Raw genomic sequence first — 25,916 nt, forward strand, 5'->3', positions numbered from 1 at the left:
CAGAATAGCATTCTTTATCTGTGCCACATGAATCTGTTGTGATGATAAAGGGAGGGAAGTGACCTCCAATTCTTACCCATGTAGCTCTAACATGTCTGCAACCAGGGCGTTCACCATCTGTTTATGTGTGACATCTGCTAGTGTTTTGGTCTTTTCATACTCCTTGAAGATTTCCTCACCCTTTGGATTGATCCTCAGAACACAATCAACTTTCTGCCAAAACATCTTACATTGTTATGATATGCTCATGGAAATTTAAGAGGATTTTTAATGCCTTTCCTTTATGTCGAGAATACATTTACAAAACACTTCTACAGATAAGTATCAATAATAAACAATTATGTAATTGAGGATTTTTTAATGCATTTATTCAAAGCTTACCTGTCTTGCTTCATTCTGCTCCATTAACCCTGTTGGGTTCCTCCTCTTTCTTGTGGACTCCAGGACAATTGTGGAATCTGATGAATGGGATGAAGCTGGGGATAGTGGAGTCAGTACAGAGGAGGATGCTTGATCTGAGACCAGCTGAACATCCAGATCTACAAAATCACAGACAGAACAAAATCAATTTAAGTGTACATGTATTTATCAGTAACAAAAGCATTTCAACAAATACTTGAATGGTTACATAAAAAAATATAAAGTATATTATCTTCATTAAGTACTTTCCATATACGAATAAGATGTACTTAACGTAATGATCAATAGTATAGCAAATGATAATAGTTTGAGGTCCTTCAAAAAGATATTTCAGACTCTGCTCCTAGGTAACTTCATGTGTTCCCTACGTGGCCTCATCTATTTCACTCAAGAATATCCACAAATATGGGAGAAGATTACAAAAATAAAGGTAATGTATACAATAATTATCGTGAACAGGTTTTAAAAAGGGGAGAGAGAGTAATAGTAATCATGTAATATTTCTTGGCTAACTACCACAAACTTGGAACAGAATACCCCTTCAGGGAAACTGCCGTTCCTGAGTTTGGACACACGAGGGCAGTCAAGCTCCATCCAGCACAACGCCGCCTGAAACAGAAGGTAGCTTTGGGCTATTTTACACTGACGCAGCTCATCAGCGTTATTACTGTGCATTGTCTAGTTTTCACGTATCAAGGACAATACACGGAGCTTCTGAACTGTTTCACAGCATCATCATTATGATTTAATTTTTAAAGAACGCACCCTCTTCTCTAGACATGGAAATGTTGGGGTTTTTTAAGTTTACATTGTCACACAGCAGCTGTACACATATCTGGATATATTATTTCAGTGTCCATTCTTAAACACAGATGAACAAACAAAGAAACTAACCACATGAAAAGGTTAGATAGACCAATGATTAAATACTACTCCGTTCAATGAATACAGAGGCCCGCTCTGATACCACAACGTTTAAAAACCTCGACATTTGCGGCGTCATAAACGGAACAACCGTCAAGCATACCATCAGGAAACTTATAGAACTCTGAACGTGACGTCATAACGGATCTTATGGCTCGCTGCTCCGATTTGACTATATATGTCTGTGCGCGCGCCGGCGAGACTGACCTAGACACGGTATAAGGACAGAACACAACACACATTTAAAACATATTAACACATTAACATTATATCATGTACATAGCAGTATAGTTATCGTAATAAAGTACACAAATTTACTGCTAATAGTAAGATTATTAATGTCTTTCTAATCTTATTAGTCATTTCATTCTCATCACTGCTCCTACATAACTTCATGTGTTCCCTAGGTGGCCTCGTCTATTTCACTCGAGAATATCCACAAATAGGGAAGAACATTACAGAGATAAAGGCTTAAAATTGCTTGAATGATAAAAAGTCAATAAATACGAAATCACCAAATAACTTTAAAGGGTTTATTTTCTACAGAACATGAATACAATCCTTTCACTCAAAATAGGACTCCCCGCTGCAGACCCTCCTCCAACGTTTTCAAAAAAGCTCCTAGCGTCATATCTAGTGACTTTTTAGACAAACCTTAGCTACTTTCTGTAGAAGAGAATGGCCAGTACTGCCCGGTGAGTGTGAGGTCCTGCTTTCCCCCGGAGACACGCCTCTCTCTGCGGCTACTCTGTTCAGTGAGGGGCAGAGAGGAGCAGCACATTCATTCACTTCTAACTTTCTCTCTGAGAGATTATTTTACATGGAAATATAGCACGAAATCACAGTGCACCCGTTGTCTTTAACTTATGTGTGTGGTGGTTTAGTCAGATGACATCACGGTTATAAAATCAGGATTTTAACAGTGTAGATCAGCAGCTTGGAAAAGGTTTGAAAGTGACTGCTGGTGAACATGTAGTCTCTTATTGGGCCGTGGTTCAGTCACTATTTCATACTCGTCCTGTTGTCTGACAACAGAAACAGAAAAAATACGTAAATGAAAACAGCTTTATTGGGAATTTGGCTGTAAAGGGCTGACTTTAGGCAGAATGAAAATACGATGTAATGATGTAATGAATATGCTAATTAGTGCATGACATCATCTAGAAACGTGTGGACACAGTGCTCCTGTCACTCACTTGGAGTATTTTAACATTATAGTGAAGATGATTCAGTGCCTGGGAAATACAAATTTAGTCCATCACGTCTGGGAAAAGGAGCTATATTAAAATTGGCTGTGTTTTTATTATTATTATTATTATTATTATTATTATTATTATTATTATTAATATTTTTTGGAATTTAAAAAGAAGAAATAAAGAATATGTTTGAATGACATCTCTTGTATAGTCCGTGAAAACAAAAGCATACACAGTATTTGAAAAGTGCTTGAAAGTCCTGGAATTTCATTATGAAGCATCTGTACAGACCCTGTTATATGTACTATGTGATTGATGTATTAAAGATGCCTCTTGATTTCTGGGTTTAGCATAGGTATACCTCTGTTTGAGTTTACAACAATAGCTAGATTTACTGGTAGAATAATGCTAGTTAAGTTTCTCTCACAAATATTATTGAGTAGATAAAGTATATTCAGTAGCTTTTCTGGGATAGTGAGAATTTAGGTTAATATAGTAGAAAACAAAACACTCAGATTATCCTGGTTGTAAGAACTGCTCATTCATCTGTACACCTTTACAGTTTTCACTGCAGATATATCATCAGCTTTATTGAACAATACTCAGAATCCTTGTCACCTCCCAGCCAATCAGTCATCAGTCATGATGAATTTTTGTATGGTTGGAAGCATGTTTAAAACACAGAAAGTGCTGAGATCATGTAAGAATGAGGTTTTACTCACTGGCATAAATGTGTTCACTTTAAACTTTGTTCCTTCCCTTAGACACTTACCTGCTTGAGAATTTCCAATGTTTGCAGAATGATGATTCTCAGTACAGCACATTACCAAATATTAATGGGCTTTTAATTTATTTATTTGTTTGTTTGTTTACTTTTGTGAAACAATTATGCAATTTTCTATTTAATACATGTTCTTTTTTTATGATTTTACATAATTTTTATCTTATTTGGCTCATCCTTGTTCATTCCCTTAAATCAACATTTCCCATTGTTAGTATCAGAATCTTATTTAACATGCAACATATTCAATAATCTGTAACTAAGACTCAGTAAAGAAATTCTCATTACACAGAGTGTCCAGAATGTCTCTGAAACACTTCAGCCTATGATTAGCCATGGATTCCTTGGAGGACACTGTAGCAGTCTCTTAGGATTTCTTCTCATCACTCCACTGTAAAACCCAAACCACTAAATACTGGCCTCTCCTTCTTCTTCTTCTTCTTCTTCTTCTTCTTCTTCTTCTTCTTCTTCTTCTTCTTCTTCTTCTTCTTCTTTTAATTTGATTGTCAGTGCTCAACTCAAACCAACAGCAGTATTATTAATAATATCAGGAATGATCGTGTCTAAAATCAACCACTGATTATATCCCACTTGTTTGTTTCTAGATTGTATGATTTATTTAGCCAAATCTAAACTCACCTCTCCATCTGTGTAACTGGATACTCAGGATAATGAAATTTCACTCTGGTTTCTTTAATTATAAATAAAACTATCAAATAAAAATGTGACACACTTTTAGCACAGTGCACTCTAAGATCAATAGTGGCTGACTGTATTCCCTTTCAAAGGGAACTTCATGTTGCATTAGCTTAACACTATGGGTAGCGCCCTTGCTCTGAAGCTTATATTTTTTTAAATTAGCATATGTCTACCAATATGTAAGCCAATCCAAATGTTTTACACTACAAATACAAAATGTCATGCACTATGAAATAATAATAATAATAACAATAACAACAACAACAACAATAATAATAATAATAATAATAATTATTATTATTATTATTATTATTATTATTATTATTATTATTATTATATGATATTATTATTATTATTGTCAAATAATCATTAGCATTGGTCAATCACTTCACTGGACAGAAATGTGATGTAAAAACATACTTAAATATAATTTAATCATTTAATACAGATCTATTGTAGTCTATTATACAAGTAGCGTGCACGTGCGTTTTCTTTTTCACGTTCTTTTCAGGGAAAAACATATTGGAGGTTATTTTGTTGATCTGGCACAAAAAATTAAAAATTTAATTACATTAAAAATAGGAAACCTTTTGGTACCAATGTTATAAGCACCAAGGGAACGTTTAGTGTGTGTGTGTGTGTGTGTGTGTGTGTGTGTGTGTGTGTGAGAGAGAGAGAGAGAGAGAGAGAGAGAGAGAGAGAGAGAGAGAGAGAGAGAGAAAAGGAAAATTGGTACGTGGTTAAAGAGTGTGTCGTGTTTATACACTCTAGAGGGGAAATGTTGAATAGTTGGAGTGATCAGCAGCTGTAGTTGCACCTCTGTAGCCCAGCGGTTCTACAGCAAGTGCTGATGGTCAGACCTGAATATCAGGTTGCCAGATTGAGTAATTTCAACTGTAAATTACAGGAGGGAGCTGGGGGTACGGTTAACATTCGGGAAATACGTCTAGGTCAGTAGTTACTATAAGCTGTATTTAATAAAAATAGAACCAGTATGTTTATTTGAAACTACTGTCTATAATATATAAGTATATCATATCAAAGTCCATATAACATGGTTATCATACTTAAAACGACATATTAACCCTAGAATGCAAAGTGGGTCAAAATGAACCATAAGGGATTGGATGGTTTTCTTAATTAAATTGGTTTCCTATTTAAAATAATTATTTGATATAATGTATGATACACAAATGCCTGCAGTCCAGACCTTTCACCAATTGAAAACATTTGGTGCTTCATGAAATGAAAAATATGACAAAGAAGACTGAGGACTGTTGAGCAGCTAGGATTCTGTATCAGACACAAATGAGACAACCTTCCTCTCCCAAAACTCCAGCAACTGGTCTGCTCAGTTCCCAGACTTACACAGACTGTTGTTAAAAGAAGAGGGGATACCACACAGTGGTAAACATGGTCCTGTCCCAACTTTTTTTTTAGACGTGTTGCTGCCATCATATTCAAAATTACCTTATTTTTTCCTTAAAATGGTACATTTCCTCAGTTTAAACATTTGATGTATTCTATGTTCTTTTGTGAATAAAATATGGTTTATGAGATTTGCAAATCATTGCATTATGTTTTTATTTACATTTTACACAGCATCCCAATTTTTTTAGAATTAGGGTTGTAGAAAACAAGGCTTGGATGCTAGAAATGCACTATAAGATTTTACAAAGAAACAAAGAAACAGAGGGGTATACATAGACAAACTAAACAAGAGCTAAAGAGTGATAATCATATGACTTGCTCAGTATCTTTCTGTGTTGTTCTTTCCAGCTGTAGTGCTTTTGAATGCTGTTATGGTGGAAAGTATAAGGAAGGGATTTGATTATCCAGTGTGGCTTGGAGAGATTGACACTTGTATACAATCTTTTTAGAATCTGTCTCAGTCTGGCTCACATACAGAAAAAAATAAAATATTTGGTGATTTGATTCAAACAGAAGCAGATGTTTGTCTACTATAAGGAACTGAACTTTCAAAACAAAATCATAGGAAGCTTAACAACCCAAAGTTTAATCATTTATACTCTGCAACCTACAATTCCAAGCAAAGAATTTCATCGTACTGGATTATGTGTTACGTTATGTATTTACAGTACTTTTCTGGAAGCCCAGGTCTAGAATGTGAAACATATTATCTGAAATATATCACATATTTTATAAACATAATGTGTTACTTAACTCATTAAAATGTGGCAACCCCAAAAAATGGTGGGTGGTGATGAAGCCAAAAGGAATATTCTAAAATGTTTTTAGAGATCAGGTATGCAGATTTTGAGGAATGCAGAAAGTTTTTAAATGTGCAAGAATGTAAAGTGTAGGATTTACATGGATTAAATTCTCCGAATTTGTTAGAGGTTCACTGACTAATGGACTCTTACCCAGTCACTGACTTCTGATGGTAGGCGTACTCTAGGTAGAATGCTTGTGCCATATTCTTTCTATTTTTGTCCTACTACAAACATTTTTAGGAAAAACACTTGTGGCAAGGTGGGTGTAGTCGGTGAAGGAGGGAAACAAACAACAGCACATACACACACTCACTCAGACACACACACACACACACACACACACACACACACACACACACACACACACACACACACACACACACACACACAGGGTTCTATAGTTCCACAGGACATCATACCACCAGCAGCAGTCTGGACTGTTGACACAAGGCAGGTTCATGCTGCTGATGCCAATGTCTGACCCTATCATCTACATGTCACAATAGAAATCAAGATTCATCAAATCAGGCAATGTTTTTCCATGCTTCAACTGTCCAGTTCCAGTGAGTCCACGCCCACCTACGAACCAGTCTGTCCATTCTCCTCTGTCCTCTCTCATCAACAAGGTGTTTGTTTTTCTCCACCATTCTGTGTAAACTCAAGAGACTGCTGTCTGTGAAAATCCCAGATCAGCCTCTAAAATTCTCAAACCAGCTCGTCTGGCACCAACATTCATACCATGTGGCCTTAGGAGGAATAGCAATACAATCTTCTTTACACTAACAATTATCCTGCTTACTTTGCTATCGATGACAACAGAGGATCTAACATGAATTTCGACTCATGTACTGCTATAAATCCTCAGTATAACCCATGGTGGAGGGTGGATTGTTGGCGGTGTATGATATTAGCAGTGTAATCGTCACTAACAGAGGCGACTGCTGTTCAGAACAGATAAATGGTGCTGAGATTCACACTGGCAACTCCTTGGTTAACAACAACCCCAGGTGAAATATAAAAAAAATTATTTATATAAAAATATCGGCCTAAATGAGTAAGAGTTTATTTATAGAATTTTATTAACATTTTAAAAAGCTTGCTGAATATAAGGCTTTGCAATCTGGTAACAAATATTTGTATATATTTACAACTCTAATAAGGCATTACAACATTCCAGTAAAATTGTTCTTTATGTAATATACATAATTATAAAGCACTTTAAGACTTAATAAATATATTGTGAAATATTTTAAATGGCATTAATTAATGCTTAAATAGTCACTAATAAGTTTTTTGTAGTATTGCTCATTTAGTATTGTACACTTTATTTTACTGAAGTATAACTCAGCAACATTTAAACAAACAGAAAATCTACGTAAAATATATTACTGCAGATCTTTATCTGATTGGCAAGGACATTTTTAATTGTATAAATTGTGTAATTCTGACATGTAAATTGACAAGGAATGAATTACTACTTACTGAAAGTAGTTCTGGCTACATGCCAAATTGCAGGTTTAAATGAATGCTCTTTCTGTAATACGTTAGTCCTATAATTAAAACTTATTCAAGGACATGGATGGATATTAGAATACTGCAGTATGTCTGTCGCTCTCTCTCTATCTCTCTGTGTGTGTGTGTGTGTGTGTGTGTGTGTGTGTGTGTGTGTGTGTGTGTGTGTGTGTGTGTGCTATACAGTAACTACATAGTAACTTAACTACATAATAAATTTTCTCATCTTCCCTCCAGTCAATGGGGAATCCGTCTATTTCTTAGAAGGAATAGTGACACAGTGCCCTGCGATGGACTGGTACCCTGTCCAGGGTGTACCCCGCCTTGTGCCCGATGCTCCCTGGCATAGGCTCCAGGTTCCCCGTGACCCTGAAAAGGAGTAAGCGGTTGAAGATGGATGGATGGATGAATAGTGACACAGTATGAAGCACAGAAGGGTTTAATTAGGAAGGTTTTTATTTCATTTTATTTTCCTTTCATGGGAAATTCTTTAGAATGGAGGGCTGCATTTTTCTTATTAACTTTGGGGGAGAAAAAAAATAGAGGGTGGTGCATGAATGACTGTCTATAGCTGCTATAATGTAAGGGATAACAGGAACTAACTTGTCTCACAGGTGTTCTGTAACATTAGACATTACTATAAACTGAGAAAAAGTATGATGTGTCATTCTTTAATAAAATAAGAAATTCTTCTGCACACTCTGGTATGAAAATAATCAACTTCAGGGTGGTGACAGATTTATTAAACATTATTAACTTCGGATTTAACTTAATATGTAAAACTAAATACGGTTCCCCTCATTTCTCTCTCTCTCTCTCTCTCTCTCTCTCTCTCTCTCTCTCTCTCTCTCTCTCTCTCTCTCTCTCTACCATTGTGGAATTGTGTATAGACAACATTGTATTTAAAAAAACAAAACAAAATTGTCCTGTGCATTTGTAAATATGTTTTATCTAGCTTGTATTTGTAAATGTTTTAAAATCTTAGTCCTTATTTAGAATACATTTTCAATAACTTACTATACTGTAACACACCCTGCATATATTATTTAGATAGTTATTTTAATTTTGACAAACTGTTAATTTCACATTCTTCTTTAACAGTTAATTTTACACACTGAAAGAGTATCGGAATAGTAAATGTTGACAATGCCGCTTTTAAAAAATTACATAGATACAATATGTAACAGATAATATAATATAAATATTTGAACCAATGTTTTTACGTTAGGTTCGTCCGACCCTCCTCCTGGATTATCCTCGCTTTCTATTGGCTAGTCAGCGCTCTACACCTACGTGTGACTGGCCCCCGAGTGGCAGGTGAGAATTCTACCACTGAACCACCAATGCTTATCTTAAAAATCCATGGACTTCGCAGAGTGCGATTTAAAACTGAGTATTGTGCTGCTTCAGCAATTTGGTTTAAAATTCTAAAGGAGAATCTCTTCCATATTTCAGCAGCATGGAGTTTGTCCATTACCCTAGTTTTGGGCGGAATTGATAAGGCTTGTGAAGTGCTTTGGGTGAAGGCTCAAGCAACACAAACGTCTCCAAAACTCAGTTGTGCATTGGCCTGGAATCTAACCCGGACTTCACAGAGGGCGCTTTCCAGGTAAGTATTGTGCTGACTCAGCAATTTGGTTTCAAAATTGACAAGGAGCATCCTAAGGCTCTTGTATATTTGAGCAACATGGACTGTGTCTGCTACCCTTTTTTTGGACAGAATTGATAAGGCTTGTAGAGTTCTTTGGGTGAAGGCTCAATATTCAAAACTGAGAAATAAGCTCATAGCAGCACTGATGAAATACACATACAGTACAAAAAAAAAACACACACACAAATAGAGAATGTGTTTAGCATTTTTTTTTTTTTTTTACATCTGCACATAATTATTAGTTTAGCAGCTTTTTTAGAATAAAAAAAGTCATGTATAAGTCTACATAATGAGGCTTTATTGATCACATGTACAGTAGAGTACAGTGAAATTGTGTTTTCACATACTCCAACATGTCAGGAGGCTGGGGTCAGAGTGCAGGGTCATGATATGGCACCCCAGGAGCAGAGAGTTAAGGACCTTGCTCAATGGGCAGCTTGAGAGTGCTGGGGATTGAACCCCCAACCTACTGATCAATAAGCAAGCGCATTAACCGCTAAGTCACCACTGCCCCAGTGTGTGGGAGTGAGAGGGGGTATGGGGTGAGAGATGTGATAGAGAGAGAGAGAGAGCGAGAGAGAGATAGAGAGATCGATCGATCAGATCAATGTTTAGAGTGTTTTGCTCCGCTTAGAGAGACCGAACTAGCTACATTAAGAGAGAGAGAGTTAGTTTTCATAGCATTTACTACTTCTTACCCCACTGTTTTCTAACTACTACAAATATAGACTTCTGAACACCGCCAATAAAAGCTTAATAACAGAATACTGCAATTTTTGGGAAATTGCCGTTCCCGATTTTGGCCACACGAGGGCAGTCATGTCCCATCCGGCACAACACACGACGCCGCCTAAAACAGAAGGTAGGTTGTAGGTATTGTACTACTACTACTGATTCTAGTAATGACGTCAATCAAAGTAATTAAATACGTAATGAAAGGTGTTGTCTATATAGCTGACCTCATTTTCCTACACAGTGAGTTAAAGGCGCACAACTATCAGAATCCCAGTTCATAATTGTGTTTGATTGGCCATGTAGAATAAAGTGTCCCATTCTTTTTGAGCTTATTGGACATTACACATTGCTGTAACTATCTCATTGGCACTACTTAATTGCTCATAGTTTATTTGACGAATGAAACTGCTGTGACATATTTTGCCAATCTTAAACTCAGCTGTCATTCTGGAGGTGCAGTTTTGGTTGATGCATCACATTTAGGTTCAAACACAGTGCGTATGGGAAAAGAGAAGGCCATTTCTTGTGATTAGACAGTGTGAAGGCTGACTTTGTATTCCTACTTGTGTGTGATGTTTGTTATGTTAGTTTCTCTTGCACAACTGTCGAAGTGCATATGCTTTCCTTGTGAGTGACACTTTTTAAGAATGAGATGAGGGTTTGAGACAATGTAGCTAATTTTGACCTTCGAGAGTCCATTATATCGTGCATTTGCGAGAGCTGATAAAGCAAGGCCTGATAGTTGTGTTTGCATTCCTTTCTGTGGTGCTTGTAAGTTAGTGAAGTACTTGTGTGGTAGAATGTGGACTGGCTTCAAAGTGAACACAGACATTGGTGCTGATCCGCTGAATGCTGGGCCTACTAATAAAGGCTTGTGCTGCTATGTGTGACCTGTAGTTGCAGTGGACGTAGGACTGTAGTATATACGGGCCTCGAGTCCAAGGACGTGCTCAAAAGGAACGTCTTGTGTTTGAAACAGTAATGTCAATGTTGTACAAACACAGACAGCTTTTTCTAACCTCCTTATGCTGATGAGTGTTTGGCTGTATGCTTTACTATGTATGTTTTACCCAAAGTTCCTGACTATTGTGTTGTACTACTACTACTACTACTACTACTGCTGCTACTAATGGAACCAAAATATCAGTACTGATAATACTAATAATGTTTTGTATCTGTGTGTGTGTATTTAGAGAGAGAGAGAGAGAGAGAGAGAGAGAGAGAGAGAGAGAGAGAGAGAGAGAGAGAATGGGGAAGAAGAAGACGTTAGCAGGTGAAAAGCAGTGCCTAGTGTTTGTTTTAGAAAAAGAGAGCTATTGTGTGACCGTTGGTGTAAGGCCCGCCTCCTCGCCTGTTCTCAACTAGGTCCTGTCGAGTGTGGATAAATAGGTGGGCGCTGCGCGAGAACTTTTATTGAGTGGTCTGACTTCGAGAGCAGCGTTATGTCTGGCAGAGGCAAGGGTGGTAAAGGACTCGGCAAAGGAGGCGCTAAGCGCCACCGCAAGGTGCTTCGCGATAACATTCAGGGAATCACTAAGCCGGCTATTCGCCGTCTGGCTCGGCGTGGTGGTGTAAAGCGTATTTCTGGTCTGATCTATGAAGAGACTCGCGGTGTGCTGAAAGTGTTTCTGGAGAACGTGATCCGCGACGCCGTCACCTACACCGAGCATGCCAAGAGAAAGACCGTGACCGCCATGGATGTGGTGTACGCTCTGAAACGCCAAGGACGCACCCTGTATGGCTTCGGCGGTTAAACGCTCTAACACTGAACGACGCGAATACAACGGCTCTTTTAAGAGCCACCCACATGTCTAGAAAAAGAGCTGTTCCGTGTGGGGGGAGGCTTTTTCTTTCATGAAGCATAAGGCATCAAACGCTGTACAGAAGTAGCGTAAGTGGTAGATCTATTTGTATTTTTTGTAATAAACTACATATATGCAGTGTTCAATATTATAAACTATAAATCAATATAATATATCAACATTATAAAACGATTTAAAAGGTGATTTTAATAGAAACTTACTTCTATATTTCTCTCTCTCATACACACGCACACATGCATATATAATATAAAACGGTTTTTTCGCAAGTCAATTGTTTTTTCATAGTGCACGTTGTCCTGAAAGTACAAGGGCGGGAAGGGAAACAAAGCGTAGCGAAGGACGAGGAGGAGGTATGGAAGGAGGGAGGAAGCAGAGTGCAGTAGGAGGCGCCATGCAGGAGGAGGTATCGAATTTTGGCCAATCAAAAAAAGGTGTCTTGTCTGTTCGTCATTAACATGTGGGTCTGTAAATAGAGCGGGCGCGAGGCGGGCGCTAGTCATTTTCTGTTCGTTTATTCGAGAAGTAGCATCATGCCCGATCCAGCCAAGACCGCGCCCAAGAAGGGATCAAAGAAAGCCGTGACCAAGACGGCCGGCAAAGGAGGCAAGAAGCGCAGAAAGTCCCGGAAGGAGAGCTATGCCATCTACGTGTACAAGGTCCTGAAACAGGTGCACCCTGACACCGGCATCTCATCCAAGGCCATGGGCATCATGAACTCCTTCGTGAATGATATTTTTGAGCGCATCGCCGGTGAGTCTTCTCGTCTGGCTCACTACAACAAGCGCTCCACCATCACCTCCAGGGAGATCCAGACCGCCGTGCGCCTGTTGCTTCCCGGCGAGCTGGCCAAGCACGCCGTGTCCGAGGGCACAAAGGCCGTCACCAAGTACACCAGCTCCAAGTGAAGCGCGTTACCGCCGTCTTCATCAACCCAACGGCTCTTTTAAGAGCCACCCACTTTTCATACAAAGTAATTTTCTCTCTTTCGTTTTCTCTCTCGCTGTGTGTGTGTGTGAGAGGGAGGGGGACTTCTGAAGCGCTGCACTCCCGCGGATGTTCAGGCTTTTTGGTAATTCTAGCAGTCTGCTAAATGCAGAGATGAGTAAATCTAAACAGGGTTGTAGCACGGTTTCGGGGGTTGTATAATCTGAGCAATGCAAAATGGGACGTTAGCAGCACAAAGTTATTCGTATTAAGATTGTACCAACAGGAAGTAGTTGAAAATGGTTTTCTACTAGCACATAATCATTCTACATCAGGGGTGCCCAAACTTTTTCCTGTGAAGGGCCAAAAATCAAACTTGATTGAGGGCTGTGGGCCAAAAGTAAATGTTGCATTATACCAAACTGTATTATATTAAAATTAAAGTTGCCATGGTTCTCATTTATCATTTCATAATATTTACAAATAAATAAATTAATAGAAAACGTTAGTCTGTATCTGCTTCACTAATGCAGTTTTATTTTCAGAGTTCTATAGTTCAATGAAACTTATAGTATAATTAAAACATAGAACCAATCCCATTTATAATACATGTTCAATACCTCATACAACTATTCAAGCTATAAGCAATACAGCCACATGTCTGCAATATCAGTGACCTCTAATGAGACACATGAAGCTGGTCCTTATTTTTCAAAAGTATTTCCAAATTGGGATGCAGTGGACTTACTGTCAAAGTCAGGATATTATGGTGGTGAGAGTCAGTTACTTTGCATCTCAGTTTACACTTGTTTAGGTTCATCAGACTGAAAGTCTGTTCACAGTGGTAGGTACTGCCAAACAGAGACAGCATCACTTGTGCCTGTTTGCCCATCTGTACCTGTTTGCTGGGACACATTTGTAGAAGTCTGTCAAGGGAAGGGACCTGAACTTGTGTTTGAGTTCTGAATCACACTGAAGCTCAATTGGTTCCATCTGTAGATCATCACTAACTGTGTCCACACTGATGGTGAAGGGTTGAACAAACCACTCAAAGTCAGAAGCATTGTGTCTGAAGTACTCAAAGCGACTGTCAAACTACTGGAAAAGGTTGCTGAAAACAGCATCATACTCAGGTACCTTCTCTTTCATCATGCCTGCCTCTCTAAAACAGGGAAAATGGGCTAAATTTCCTGGATGTCGAGATGAGAGAGAGAGGAACAGTGTGAGACGGGGAGTGAAAGAAGAGAGAGGGAGGAAAATAGAATAAATAACTGACAAAACAAGGAAATTAAATCATGATAATTTAAGAGAACTTTGACACAAAATTTATCAGCTTGATTAACAAAAAAACCCAAAGCTGACACCACTGGATATAAATGCTAACTAAATATAAGTATTAATAATAACAATAACTGCACATAAAACTATGGTGAATATTATAATTGTGAATGTTAGCTGCTGAGAGATGTCTTCTGAGCAGCAGTAGTTTTTGTTTGAAGGCTCTGACGTGATAAAAAAAAAAGCTGGGTGTTAATCTGGTCTTTTCCCTGGAGCTGAACATTTAAAACATTGAGCAGCTCTGTGACATCAACCGGGAAAGCCAGGTCAGAAAACCATTTCTTATCCATGGGCTCTTGAATACTACCAATCTTGCTTTCCTGAAAAGCTCCGATCTCATCACGCAGATCAAAAAATCTCCTGAGAACTTTTCCAGAAAGAATGTTCTAGCAGCATGGAATACAACACACACACACACACACACACACAATGCTATAGCGGAGCTGGGATAAAGGGCATTAGGGTGACAGCAGAGTTGGGATTAATGGCGTTAGGGTTAGAGCACAGCTCAGGGTTCGCGGTGTTAGCGTTAGGGCCGAGCTCGGGGTGGAAGAAAGAAGGGCTAGGGTAGCGCCGAGGCCTGTGCTCGTTAGGGTCAGGGAGGAAGCGACCGAGCTAACCAGGAGGAGGCCGGGCACGCTGTGCTTTACACGTCCCCCAACGCGCTCTGCTTCAAATACTACACACACCACTCGACAGCTGCCAAGACATCAGGCTCGTTCCCAAGGCTCCTCTTCAACTCGGCCCAGAACGCATACGACGGCCGTGCCTGCTTTTCGCCCGTTTTTACACACCACATCGCACCAAATGCGCAGCCCGCCGGCTTGAGCACAACGCGCGCCGCGCCTTTTCATGTGCGCTGCGCGAGACTGTTGCTCTCTAGCCGGCCAGGCCGGGCCACGGGGGAAACGAGAAAGCCCGTCTTCGCTCAGCGTGTGCTTCAACGTTTTGAATCTCGTTTTGCGAGTGGGATTTTCACCGAGAAATGCCATGAGAAAACACATCTGAGCGCGGCGCGCGAGTTGAGTCTACAACGCTCTCATATCTGTTTTTAAGACCAGCCCCCGGCCGCGGGGAGGATCCTGTGTTACACACTAACGTACAGCGTACGACTCGTGTATTCTACGTAGTTCCAAGAGAGATGGCAGAAGTCGCACCCGCTCCCGCCGCCGCGCCGGCCAAAGCGCCCAAGAAGAAAGCAGCTTCGAGAGCAAAAAAAGCCGGCCCTAGCGTCGGCGAACTGATCGTCAAAGCCGTTTCCTCGTCTAAGGAGAGGAGCGGCGTGTCTCTCGCTGCTCTGAAGAAAGCGCTGGCTGCCGGCGGATACGATGTGGAGAAGAACAACTCCCGCGTCAAAATCGCTGTTAAGGGTCTCGTGACTAAAGGCACTCTGGTGCAGACCAAAGGGACCGGCGCGTCTGGCTCTTTCAAGCTGAACAAGAAGCAGACCGAAGCCAAGAAGCCCGTGAAGAAAGCCGCGCCCAAAGCGAAAAAGCCCGCCGCCAAAAAGCCCGCCGCTACTAAGAAGCCCAAGAAGGTAGCGGCCAAGAAACCCGCCGCCGCGGCCAAGAAGTCTCCTAAGGCGAAGAAGCCCACAGCCGCCGCAAAGAAAGCCACCAAGAGCCCGAAGAAGGCGAAAAAGCCCGCGACCCCTAAAAAGGCAGCCAAGAGCCCCAAGAAAGCGAAAGCTGTCAAGCCCAAGACCACAAAGCCTAAAGCGGCAAAGGCGAAGAAGGCAGCACCCAAAAAGAAGTAAAGACGTTTGTTTCTTTCATGCTTTTGTTCCTTAAACGGCTCTTTTAAGAGCCACCCATATTTTCCTTTAAAGAGCAACATTTTCAGTCAAGCTTTATGTAATCAAAGCAATACACGTTAGAAACATACAATAGTACGGATACACATATCTACTACATATCATGTACACATAACCACAAGCCGATGCTGATTTTAGTACAGTAGAATAAATCCTGATCGTGATTCCTAAACGTCATTCCTGATCTCCAAAACGATCACAGAATATGTAGGATAACATATTGATACATAATAAATCAATGTTAATGATAAGAATAAATCAATTCAGTATATAGTTGTTACTTCGTGCTTTTGTATGAATATTCCCTTCTGTCTGTTTTCATTCGCGCTCTCTCTCTCTCTCTCTCACTCACACACACACACATGCACAAACAGGGGTGGGAGGGGTGACGCTGGAATTCGACGGCCTGTTTTTGATTGGCTAATCTGCCATTGCGTTCTTAGCGAATAAGAGAGTGGCCGTTTTGTCTATATCACGGAGAGCTCGGGGTGTAACGTTTATTTAGGAGTTGTTAGAACAGATTTGAGCATCAAGATGAGTGGCAGAGGAAAAACCGGCGGAAAAGCTAGAGCTAAGGCCAAGACTCGTTCATCCAGGGCTGGACTTCAGTTCCCCGTGGGACGTGTGCACAGGCTTCTGCGTAAAGGCAACTATGCCGAGCGCGTCGGTGCTGGCGCTCCGGTCTACCTGGCAGCAGTGTTGGAGTATCTGACCGCTGAGATCCTGGAGTTGGCCGGTAACGCCGCCCGTGATAACAAGAAGACCCGTATCATTCCCCGCCACTTGCAGCTCGCCGTGCGTAACGACGAGGAGCTGAACAAACTGCTCGGCGGAGTGACCATCGCTCAAGGTGGTGTGCTGCCCAACATTCAGGCTGTGCTTCTGCCTAAAAAGACCGAGAAGGCCGTCAAGACTAAGTAAACTCATCCACTGCTGCTTTGTCAGTACCCAAAGGCTCTTTTAAGAGCCACCATCTTTGCTTAAAAAGTGTAATTGTACACCCGTTTTACTACTGAAAGTGTGCACTAGAAAGTCAGCACGTTTGAAATGAAAACAGAAGCGTTATACTTTGCTAATAATTATGTGACAACGTTAAGTAGTAGTAGTAGTAATAATAGTGGTAGTTAGCGTGTTGTCTAAATGAAATCTGAGGGGTGAAATTGTGCACTTTTAAGACAGCATATTTATAAATAAAAAAAAAAGGACGATGATTTTGTAGTCATGATTTGATACCATATTTAAGTAATGACTATAAGAACAATAGCAGTTAGCGTGCTGGTTAAATGAAGTCTGAGGAGTGAAAATGGTTTGTGACGGCGTTGTGTGTGTTCCTAATGAACAAAGCATTTGTGTTAGAGAGCGCGCCAATACAATAGAATAGTGGCGGGCGTCTTGTGATCCGAACGGTGGCAGAGAAGACGGTCCAATAGTCAACAGGTGACGTAAAACGTTCTATCGAATAGCAGACGAGCGCGTTCGAGACGCCCAATCAGCGCAGGGCGGCGTTATGGCTTAAAAAGGCCGCGTTCGCGCGCACAGTTTATTCTGTTTTTCTAACCGCGAAGTGCAGAGTTTGACGCTATGGCAAGAACCAAGCAGACCGCCCGTAAGTCCACCGGTGGCAAGGCGCCAAGGAAGCAGCTCGCCACTAAGGCTGCCCGCAAGAGTGCGCCGGCTACCGGCGGCGTGAAGAAGCCTCATCGTTACAGGCCTGGCACCGTGGCTCTGAGAGAGATCCGCCGTTATCAGAAGTCTACTGAGCTGCTCATCCGCAAGCTGCCCTTCCAGCGCCTGGTGAGAGAAATCGCTCAGGACTTTAAGACCGACTTGCGTTTCCAGAGCTCGGCCGTCATGGCCCTGCAGGAAGCGAGCGAGGCATATCTGGTCGGTCTGTTCGAGGACACCAATCTGTGCGCTATCCACGCCAAGAGAGTGACCATCATGCCCAAGGATATTCAGCTGGCCCGCCGTATTCGCGGAGAACGCGCTTAAACCACAACTCCGTCTAATAAACACAAAGGCTCTTTTAAGAGCCACTTCACCGTCTCAGAAAACGGAAAATTTTCTTTCTTCGGCAGTCTCAATATTAGAACGTGGTACAGAGATAAAATGACACTTTTATTTATATATATGTATGTGTGTGTGTGTATATATATATATATATATATATGTGTATATGTGTATATATGTATATGTATATATATATATATGTATATGTATATATATGTATATGTATATGTACAAGGTTTTATATTAAATATAGTGCTATGAATATTAATGTGTGTTTATATAGATGAGCCGTTAATTGTGGTTATGTCCGAACAACACAATGCACAGTAATGAGCTGTGTCTGTAAAATAGCCCAAACCTACCTTCAGTTTCAGGCGGCGTTGTGTGTTGCGCTAGATGGAGCTTGACTGCCCTCGTGTGGCCAAACTCGGGAACGGCGATTTTCTAGAAGCGGATTTCTGGGCAAGAACTGTTGCATGATATTATTATTATTAATCTCTCTCTTCCCTTTTGTCCCGTCCATGATAATTATTGTTGTTATTTAACAATTGTAGACATGAGCTCATGTTAAAATGAATAAATAGGGAATAAAATGGTAATAACCATATATATTCTCGAGCGAAATAGACGAGGCCACCTAGGGAACACATGAAGTTATGTAGGAGCAGTGATGAGAATGAAATGACTAATAATATTAAGAAAGACATTAATAATGTTAATATTAGCAATTAATTTGTGTAATTTATTATGATAACTATACTGCTATGTACATGATATAATGTTAATATGTTTTAAATGTGTGTTGTGTTCTGTCCTTATACCGTGTCTAGGTCAGTCTCCCTGGCGTGCGCGCACAGACATATGTAGTCAAATCCGAGCAGCGAGCCATAAGATCTGTTATGACGTCACGTTCAGAGTTCTATAAGTTTCCTGATGGTAGGCTTGACGGTTGTTCCCTTTATGACGCCGCGAATGTCGAGGTTTTTAAACGTTGTGGTATCTGAGCTGGCCTCTGTATTCATTTGAACGGAGTAGTGTTTAATCATTGGTCTATCTAACCTTTTCATGTGCTTAGTTTCTTTGTTTGTTCATCTGTCGTGTTTAAGAATGGACGTTGAAATAATATATCCAGATATCTGTACAGCTGCTTTGTGACAATGTAAACTTTAAAAAAAAAAAAAAAAAACATTTCAATGTCTAGAGAAGAGGGTATGTTCCTTAAAAAATAAATCATAATGATGATGCTGTGAAACAGTTCAGAAGCTCCGTGTATTGTCCTTGATACGTGAAAACTAGACAATGCACAGTAATAACTCTGATGAGCTGCGTCAGTGTAAAATAGCCCAAACCTACCTTCTGTTTCAGGCGATGTTGTGTTGGATGGAGCTTGACTGCCCTCAAAACTCAGGAACGGCAGTTTCCCTGAAGGGGTATTCTGTTCCAAGTTTGTGGTAGTTAGCCAAGAAATATTACATGATTACTATTACTCTCTCTCCCCTTTTTAAAACCTGTTCACGATAATTATTGTATACATTACCTTTATTTTTGTAATCTTCTCCCATATTTGTGGATATTCTCGAGTGAAATAGACGAGGCCATGTAGGGAACACATGAAGTTACCTAGGAGCAGAGTCTAAAATATCTTTTTGAGGGACCTCAAACTATTATCATTTGCTATACTATTGATCATTACGTTACGTACATCTTATTCGTATATGGAAAGTACTTAATGAAGATAATATACTTTAGATTTTTTTATGTAACCATTTAAGTATTTGTTGAAATGCTTTTGTTACTGATAAATACATGTACATTTAAATTGATTTTGTTCTGTCTGTGATTTTGTAGATCTGGATGTTCAGCTGGTCTCAGATCAAGCATCCTCCTCTGTATTGACCCCACTATCCCCAGCTTCATCCCATTCATCAGATTCCACAATTGTCCTGGAGTCCAGAAGAAAGAGAAGGAACCCAACAGGGTTAATGGAGCAGAATGAAGCAAGACAGGTAAGCTTTGAATAAATGCATTTAAAATACTCAATTACGTAATTGTTTATTATTGATACTTATCTGTAGAAGTGTTTTGTAAATGTATTCTCGACATAAAGGAAAGGCATTAAAAATCCTCTTAAATTTCCATGAGCGTCATAACGATGTAAGATGTTTTGGCAGAAAGTTGATTGTGTTCTGAGGGTCAATCCAAAGAGTGAGGAAATCTTCAAGGAGTATGAAAAGACCAAAACACTAACATGTCTGCAACCAGGACGTTCACCATCTGTTTACGTGTGGCATATGTTAGAGCTACATGGGTAAGAATTGGAGGTCACTTCCCTCCCTTTGTCATCACAACAGATTCATGTGACGCAGCTAAAGAATGATATTCTGTGTTGCTATAAAAGGGGAATTTATCCTTTAACTTCTTGCAAAACATACACACTTGCAAAGTAAATTGATTTATTTTGAAAGGAGGATTCCATGGTCAAGTGTGAGGACCAATTATGCACTGGGAATTGTGACTCTTTTTCCATACCTCCAAGATCCTTTCTCCAAACATGGATATGTAAGTTCTTGTATTCTGTCTGAAAACCCAAACCATTGTGTGTGTTTATATTTTCTTCCCTTTTATAGTTTTAAAGTTAAAAATGATCTTGTTTTAGATGAGTGTTTATAGGTTGCTCAGCTTTGTATTTTCCACTTGTTTTTGTAATTTTATATAGTCATTGTGTGAACTTATTGTGTTGAGTAATTCATTCTTGAAGCCAAGAACGAGATGCCTCTGTTTGGGTCTTTTCTTAAACAGGAACACTACTATGATCCTTTAGGGTAATACTGGCTTCATTGCATGGAGGATCAAGACAGTTCAACATAACACCTGTGCTGGCTCCCGGTGTCATTCCAAGACTGTTCTTCAGGACGGTCCAAAAAACAGACAAGAATCTCTGTTAACTTGTCAACAGCGATTTGGTGAGGAGTGCAGGGAGGCGATATCTACAATACGATATTCCACTGATGAGAAGATGAGCGACTTTCCAGTATTGACAGAAGATGGTGGGTGAGGATGCATCATCTTCAGTCCTGGATTTGTTCACTTGTTTCCTTGCTGTATCTGGATTGGTAAGAAAATATTTAGCTTTGGAAGTAGTTTTTTGAAAAGGAAATGACCTTCTCTGTAGTTATTAAAGGAGTTTACTGGTACAGTAGAGAAAGGAGTTGTTCAGTGATCACCATAACAACAACAGGCCGGTCCAAACTGAGAAATTCAACGTTCTAATCTTTTATATCCCAAATGTATGCATAAATAACACAGCAGATCTTAATTTTTAGTATTTGACCTTTTATCCATTTATGTCCGTTATGTTTAAACCTGTATAAACCTTGTTTAAAGATCGACCACGATTTCTCCATGATGTTTGGTGACGAAGTGTCTCAGAAGTTCCTGGCAAAGTGGTCAACATTCTTCAAGCCAAAAATCATTGCAGACTGCAAGACTCTTAAGAGTATGGGCGAGCTGCTGTCAGGAACTGAACCTGAATCTGAGGACTAAAATGGTCAGTATAAACTGTTTTGTATTTTAAAAATGTTCCAGTCTTTAAAAAAAATAATTAAATAGAGATCATTTAATTATTTTGTCATATCTTTAGGATGGGACAGCGATATGTCCTCAATCCTTTTGCAGCTGCATCTGCTCCCTCTAACCTCAAGAGGCCAGAAAAAAAATATCCAAGATCAGTTCAGCTCAAGCAACCAGCCATCTTGTGAGCTACCTTAAGGTATGCAAAAGTTAATATTTAAACATCAGATCTTAATTTTAGGAGCTCTTGAGGTGTAGGTTATTTTGGGATTCTGAGACCTGCATCTCATTTTGCTTACACCACCTGCAAACAAGATGTGACGGTGCTAGTGATAATGTAAAAAACATGCAAAGAGTTTTATTTTAATATTTATTTTATGTCCCTTTGCTGACCTTCAGGAAGGAGCCAGTGTGAATACCTTCACTGAGAGTGCTGACACAAGACAACCATTTCTCCTCTGCATCGGTGAGCGAAAGAAGGATATCCAAAAGTTCTACATTATTATCGACCAAAAGGCGATCCCATGTAAGGCGCACACATCAGTGGCAGCTTTTGATGAACTGTTCAAAGCTCACTATGTCTTCAGTTTCTCATATGATAAAGCTCTTTGTGATTTCTACACATTTATCCAAACCACTATATATAACATCGATGTCGGAAGAGCAATGGAGAGCCTGCGTGTTAAAGAACTTTGAGCATGATTGCTGCAGCGAGATTAACTGCCTTGAAGATGTTCACATGTTTTGTATGTAAAGCACACCTCAGAACTTGTTTGGTTCTTCGTCAACATTTAAAATTTCAACATGGTTTATATCCTAGCAAAAAGTTACATTTAAAATGTGGAGAGCCAGGTCGCCTGTTATCATTTTGTACTTATAGTGGCTTCCGAAAACACCTCAGCAAGGTACATAGTCACACTATGGATCAGGAGTTTGATACTAATCAGGATCTTTCCACTCAGGGAGAATATGAGGCGGAATGTTCAAATGATCGCCCAAGTTTACAAAGTTGGAGTTTACAAAGACATTAATGATGGGTCGTGTTTCCAAAACCATGCACTGTTCTCACAGCAAAAGCACGCTTTTCAGATTCTATTCTATTACAACGATTTTGAAATTGCTAACCCTCTAGGTTCCAAGAGGGGGATCCACAAACTTGGTTGAATCTATTTTACTCTAAAAAATCTTCCACCCAAGTGTAACTCTGTACTGATTAATGTACATCTTGCAGCTTGATTCTACACGGAAGATCTTAAGACATATGGTTTTGATGTGATAATAAAGCCCCTTATTGATGACCTGAAAATCTTAGAAACCGAAGGCATACAGCTTCCTTGTTTTGAACCATTGTTTGGCTCAGTAATTCAAGTAACAGGAAATAATTTGGCTTTAAATGGCTTGCTGGGAATCTTACAGTGCAACTAATTTCTGTAGGCTTTGTTTAATTAGTAAGGAAGAAGTTCAATCTATATTTACTGGAGATCATCCTGGGTTAATTTTTCGTTCCAAAGAGGTTCATACTGAACATTGTAAGGCACTAAATGAAAATCCTGAACTGCGGTCAATATATGGTGTCAAAAAGTCATGTGCGTTCAATTCATTAGAGTATTTCCATTGTACTGATAACTATGCTGTTGACATCATGCATGATCTGCTAGAGGGTGTGGTACAGTATGAACTTAAACTGGTTTTTGAGTACCTTGTTAAACAGGGTGCACAGCTTTAATTATGGTTACACAGACCGTAAAAACAAACCAAGTGGGTTTTGAATCCCATACAGTCATGGTGTCTTCTGCACAACACTCCACTGATATTTGGTGGTCATTGAAAGGAATAACAATCACTGGAACTTTCTCCTGCTTTTGATACAGATTGTCAATATAGTGTTCTCCTACACCATAACTGATGGGATGATATGTTACTTAAAACATCTGATCTGTGATCACCATACTCTATTCAAAGAATTGATTCCTGACAAGACGTCGATTCCCAAGCACCACTTGATGATGCACTATCTGAGATGCATAAAAAAAAATGGCCCTCTTATCCATATGTGGTGAATGCGATTTGAAGCTAAGCATCATATTTTCAAAAGATGTGGCAAAAATTTAAAGAATCTCATTAAATCATTAGTAAAGCAACATCAACGTCAATTGGCATTTAACTGTGAAAATGATTGTTTTAGAAGGTTTTAATTTGGTCCTACATCAAAAACCATCTGTAACTTGCAAGGTGGGGAAGAACTCAGTCAGACATTATATTTAGAAGCCTGTTTGAGTGTTACAAGTACAAAGTGGGTCAGACATTATGGTACTGAGTATCAGGTTGGTGTGTTCATATGCACTGGATGTACTCATTAATAACGAATAATAAACATTTCTATATGTTGATAGAAATATAAAGCATTTATATATATATATATGTATGTGTGTGTGTCCCCTTCTCTTATCTAAATATTCAAACAGCCCAAGAAATAAAATTAGCTATTTTCTGAGACGATGAAGTGACTCTTAAAAGAGCCTTTGTGTATATTAGACGGAGTTGTCGTTTAAGTGCATTCTCCGCGAATACGGCAGGCCAGCTGAATATCCTTGAGAGAGATGGAGAAATGTGAAAAGCTAGCACTGTGGCTACGTGTTTCGCAACCATGAGCTGTATTTCAACGCTTTTTGGCCACAGCATGCTGCCTCACAAACGTCCCAATTCATGCCCCCCTTTTCCACAGTCGTTGTGTATATCCAGGTAAGGATAAAAGTTACATTTCCATCCATCCATCTTCTATACCGCGTAATCCTTCTCAGGGTCACGGGTAAAAGCTACATTTTCCAAAGAAATTTAACTCGCTGAGATGGGCAGTCCATAGGTAGTCGGTACCTAGCCGCCCAAGGATTGGATTGCATTGCGACGGCTCAACTATGGAATTGTCCCGTTCTGTGAGACCTTTGGGCCGTCTCGCCGCATTGTCACCCTTCAGTTTATATGATGTCACAGCTCATACCTCAAGACTTGAATAAAATCTATTTGAGAAGCAGTCATCTAGTCAGCGAACATTAACGTAGCAGGCCTTGGACGAGGTGGCCGAGAGGTTAAGGCGATGGACTACTAATCTGTTGTGCTCTGCATGCATGGGTGCGAATCCCATCCTTGTCGCAAATTTGTTACTTTGCCTCCTCTTTCCAGCAATATCTGGCTTTGTTGCAGTCTGTCTCACACCTACAAGGCCTACAAATGGGAAGCTTTGTACAGGTCCCTGAGCTAGCACTAGAGAGGGCGGAGAAATGTGAAAAGCTAGCACTGTGGCTACGTGTTTCGCAACCGTGAACTGTATTTCAATGCTTTTTGGCCACAGCTGCTGTAAGGCTCTGGCGTCTCTGGAGGTCCGTCAACGCAGAACGCATTCCGCAGTGCAGACGACAGTGGCAAAGAACCTGCACCGAAACCTCTTTTTTGCTCCACACACCGGGATGTAATTTCATACGCGTGAGCTATGTCAGCAAGAGGTTAAGGTGATGAACTGCCAATCCGCTGTGCACAGCCCATGTGGGTTTGGACCCCATTTTTCTCGTAAAGACCTTGCTTAAGCGCATTCTGTAAAGGAAGCGTGCATGGTGCAGACATTGTTGGCGTCTGCATGAGCAGTTAGTCTGAAGGGGAAATTAGGGTCAGGTGTTTTCAATCAACGGGATGACAATCAGGTGTGAGTGAGCACCCTGTCTTATTTGAAGAACGGGGATCTATCAAAGTCTGATCTTCACAACACATGTTTGTGGAAGTGTATCATGGTATGAAAAAAGGAAATTTGTGAGGATCTCAGAAAAAGAGTTGTTGATGCTCATCAGGCTGGAAAAGTTCAAAAAAAAAAAAAACATCTCTAAAGTGTTTGGACTCCACCAATCCACAGTCAGACAGATTGTGTTCAAATGAAGGAAATTCACGAGCATGGTTACCCTCCCTATGGAGTTGGTCTAGTTTGGGCAGAAATGATAAGGCTTATAATGTTCTTTTGGTGAAGGCTTAACTTTCAAAACTCACTTCTGCATTGGCCGGGAATTGGACCCGGGCCTCCCACGTGGCAGGCAAGAATTCTACCACTGAACCACCAATGCTTAGTTTAAATAACTAAAGACTTCGCAGAGTGTGCTGTTCAGGTAAGTATTGTGCTGTTCAGCAATTTGGTTTCAGATTTGAAAATGAGAATCCTAAGTCTCTTCCTTATTTCAGCAGCAGTCACACACTATATTTCCAGATACTGTATAATATTATAATATCTCCTCTCTGCTCAACAC

At 40.0% G+C, this 25,916-nt stretch overlaps 4 protein-coding genes, 1 long non-coding RNA gene and 2 other non-coding genes across 8 annotated transcripts in view; 5 read left to right on the forward strand and 2 right to left on the reverse strand.

Annotated features, from left to right (window-relative positions):
* The window catches only part of LOC108262635 (TBC1 domain family member 10A), a 182,809-nt gene that overhangs the window by 128,062 nt on the left and 28,831 nt on the right, over positions 1–25,916 (reverse strand). The window lies entirely within an intron of this gene.
* Positions 15,278–16,120, forward strand: LOC128630098 (histone H1-like). The gene has a single exon (XM_053678665.1). It carries the CDS (start codon positions 15,379–15,381, stop codon positions 15,991–15,993), a length of 615 nt encoding a protein of 204 aa, XP_053534640.1. The 5' UTR covers positions 15,278–15,378; the 3' UTR covers positions 15,994–16,120.
* Positions 16,585–16,971, forward strand: LOC108262181 (histone H2A). The gene has a single exon (XM_017462793.3). It carries the CDS (start codon positions 16,585–16,587, stop codon positions 16,969–16,971), a length of 387 nt encoding a protein of 128 aa, XP_017318282.1.
* LOC128630100 (histone H3) lies at positions 17,558–18,089 on the forward strand. The gene has a single exon (XM_053678669.1). It carries the CDS (start codon positions 17,632–17,634, stop codon positions 18,040–18,042), a length of 411 nt encoding a protein of 136 aa, XP_053534644.1. The 5' UTR covers positions 17,558–17,631; the 3' UTR covers positions 18,043–18,089.
* On the forward strand, positions 19,303–21,925 carry LOC108261695 (uncharacterized). 2 transcript variants are annotated; one of them, XR_008394382.1, is made up of 6 exons: positions 19,303–20,066; positions 20,232–20,368; positions 20,526–20,619; positions 20,860–21,173; positions 21,445–21,607; positions 21,701–21,925. It is a non-coding gene; the product is annotated as an uncharacterized LOC108261695 (long non-coding RNA). The 2 variants fall into 2 exon arrangements; XR_008394383.1 differs by having other exon boundaries at positions 20,860–21,111; positions 21,701–21,924.
* trnas-acu (transfer RNA serine (anticodon ACU)) lies at positions 24,699–24,780 on the forward strand. The gene has a single exon. It is a non-coding gene; the product is annotated as a tRNA-Ser (tRNA).
* Positions 25,666–25,736, reverse strand: trnag-gcc (transfer RNA glycine (anticodon GCC)). The gene has a single exon. It is a non-coding gene; the product is annotated as a tRNA-Gly (tRNA).

Source organism: Ictalurus punctatus, unplaced genomic scaffold (assembly GCF_001660625.3).
Source record: "Ictalurus punctatus breed USDA103 unplaced genomic scaffold, Coco_2.0 Super-Scaffold_100046, whole genome shotgun sequence".
NCBI classification, from domain to species: domain Eukaryota; kingdom Metazoa; phylum Chordata; class Actinopteri; order Siluriformes; family Ictaluridae; genus Ictalurus; species Ictalurus punctatus.

Excerpts from the sequence above, each read along its gene's own strand:
- LOC128630098 (XM_053678665.1), top strand. The coding sequence starts at position 15,379 with ATGGCAGAAGTCGCACCCGCTCCCGCCGCCGCGCCGGCCAAAGCGCCC.
- LOC108262181 (XM_017462793.3), top strand. The coding sequence starts at position 16,585 with ATGAGTGGCAGAGGAAAAACCGGCGGAAAAGCTAGAGCTAAGGCCAAG.
- LOC128630100 (XM_053678669.1), top strand. The coding sequence starts at position 17,632 with ATGGCAAGAACCAAGCAGACCGCCCGTAAGTCCACCGGTGGCAAGGCG.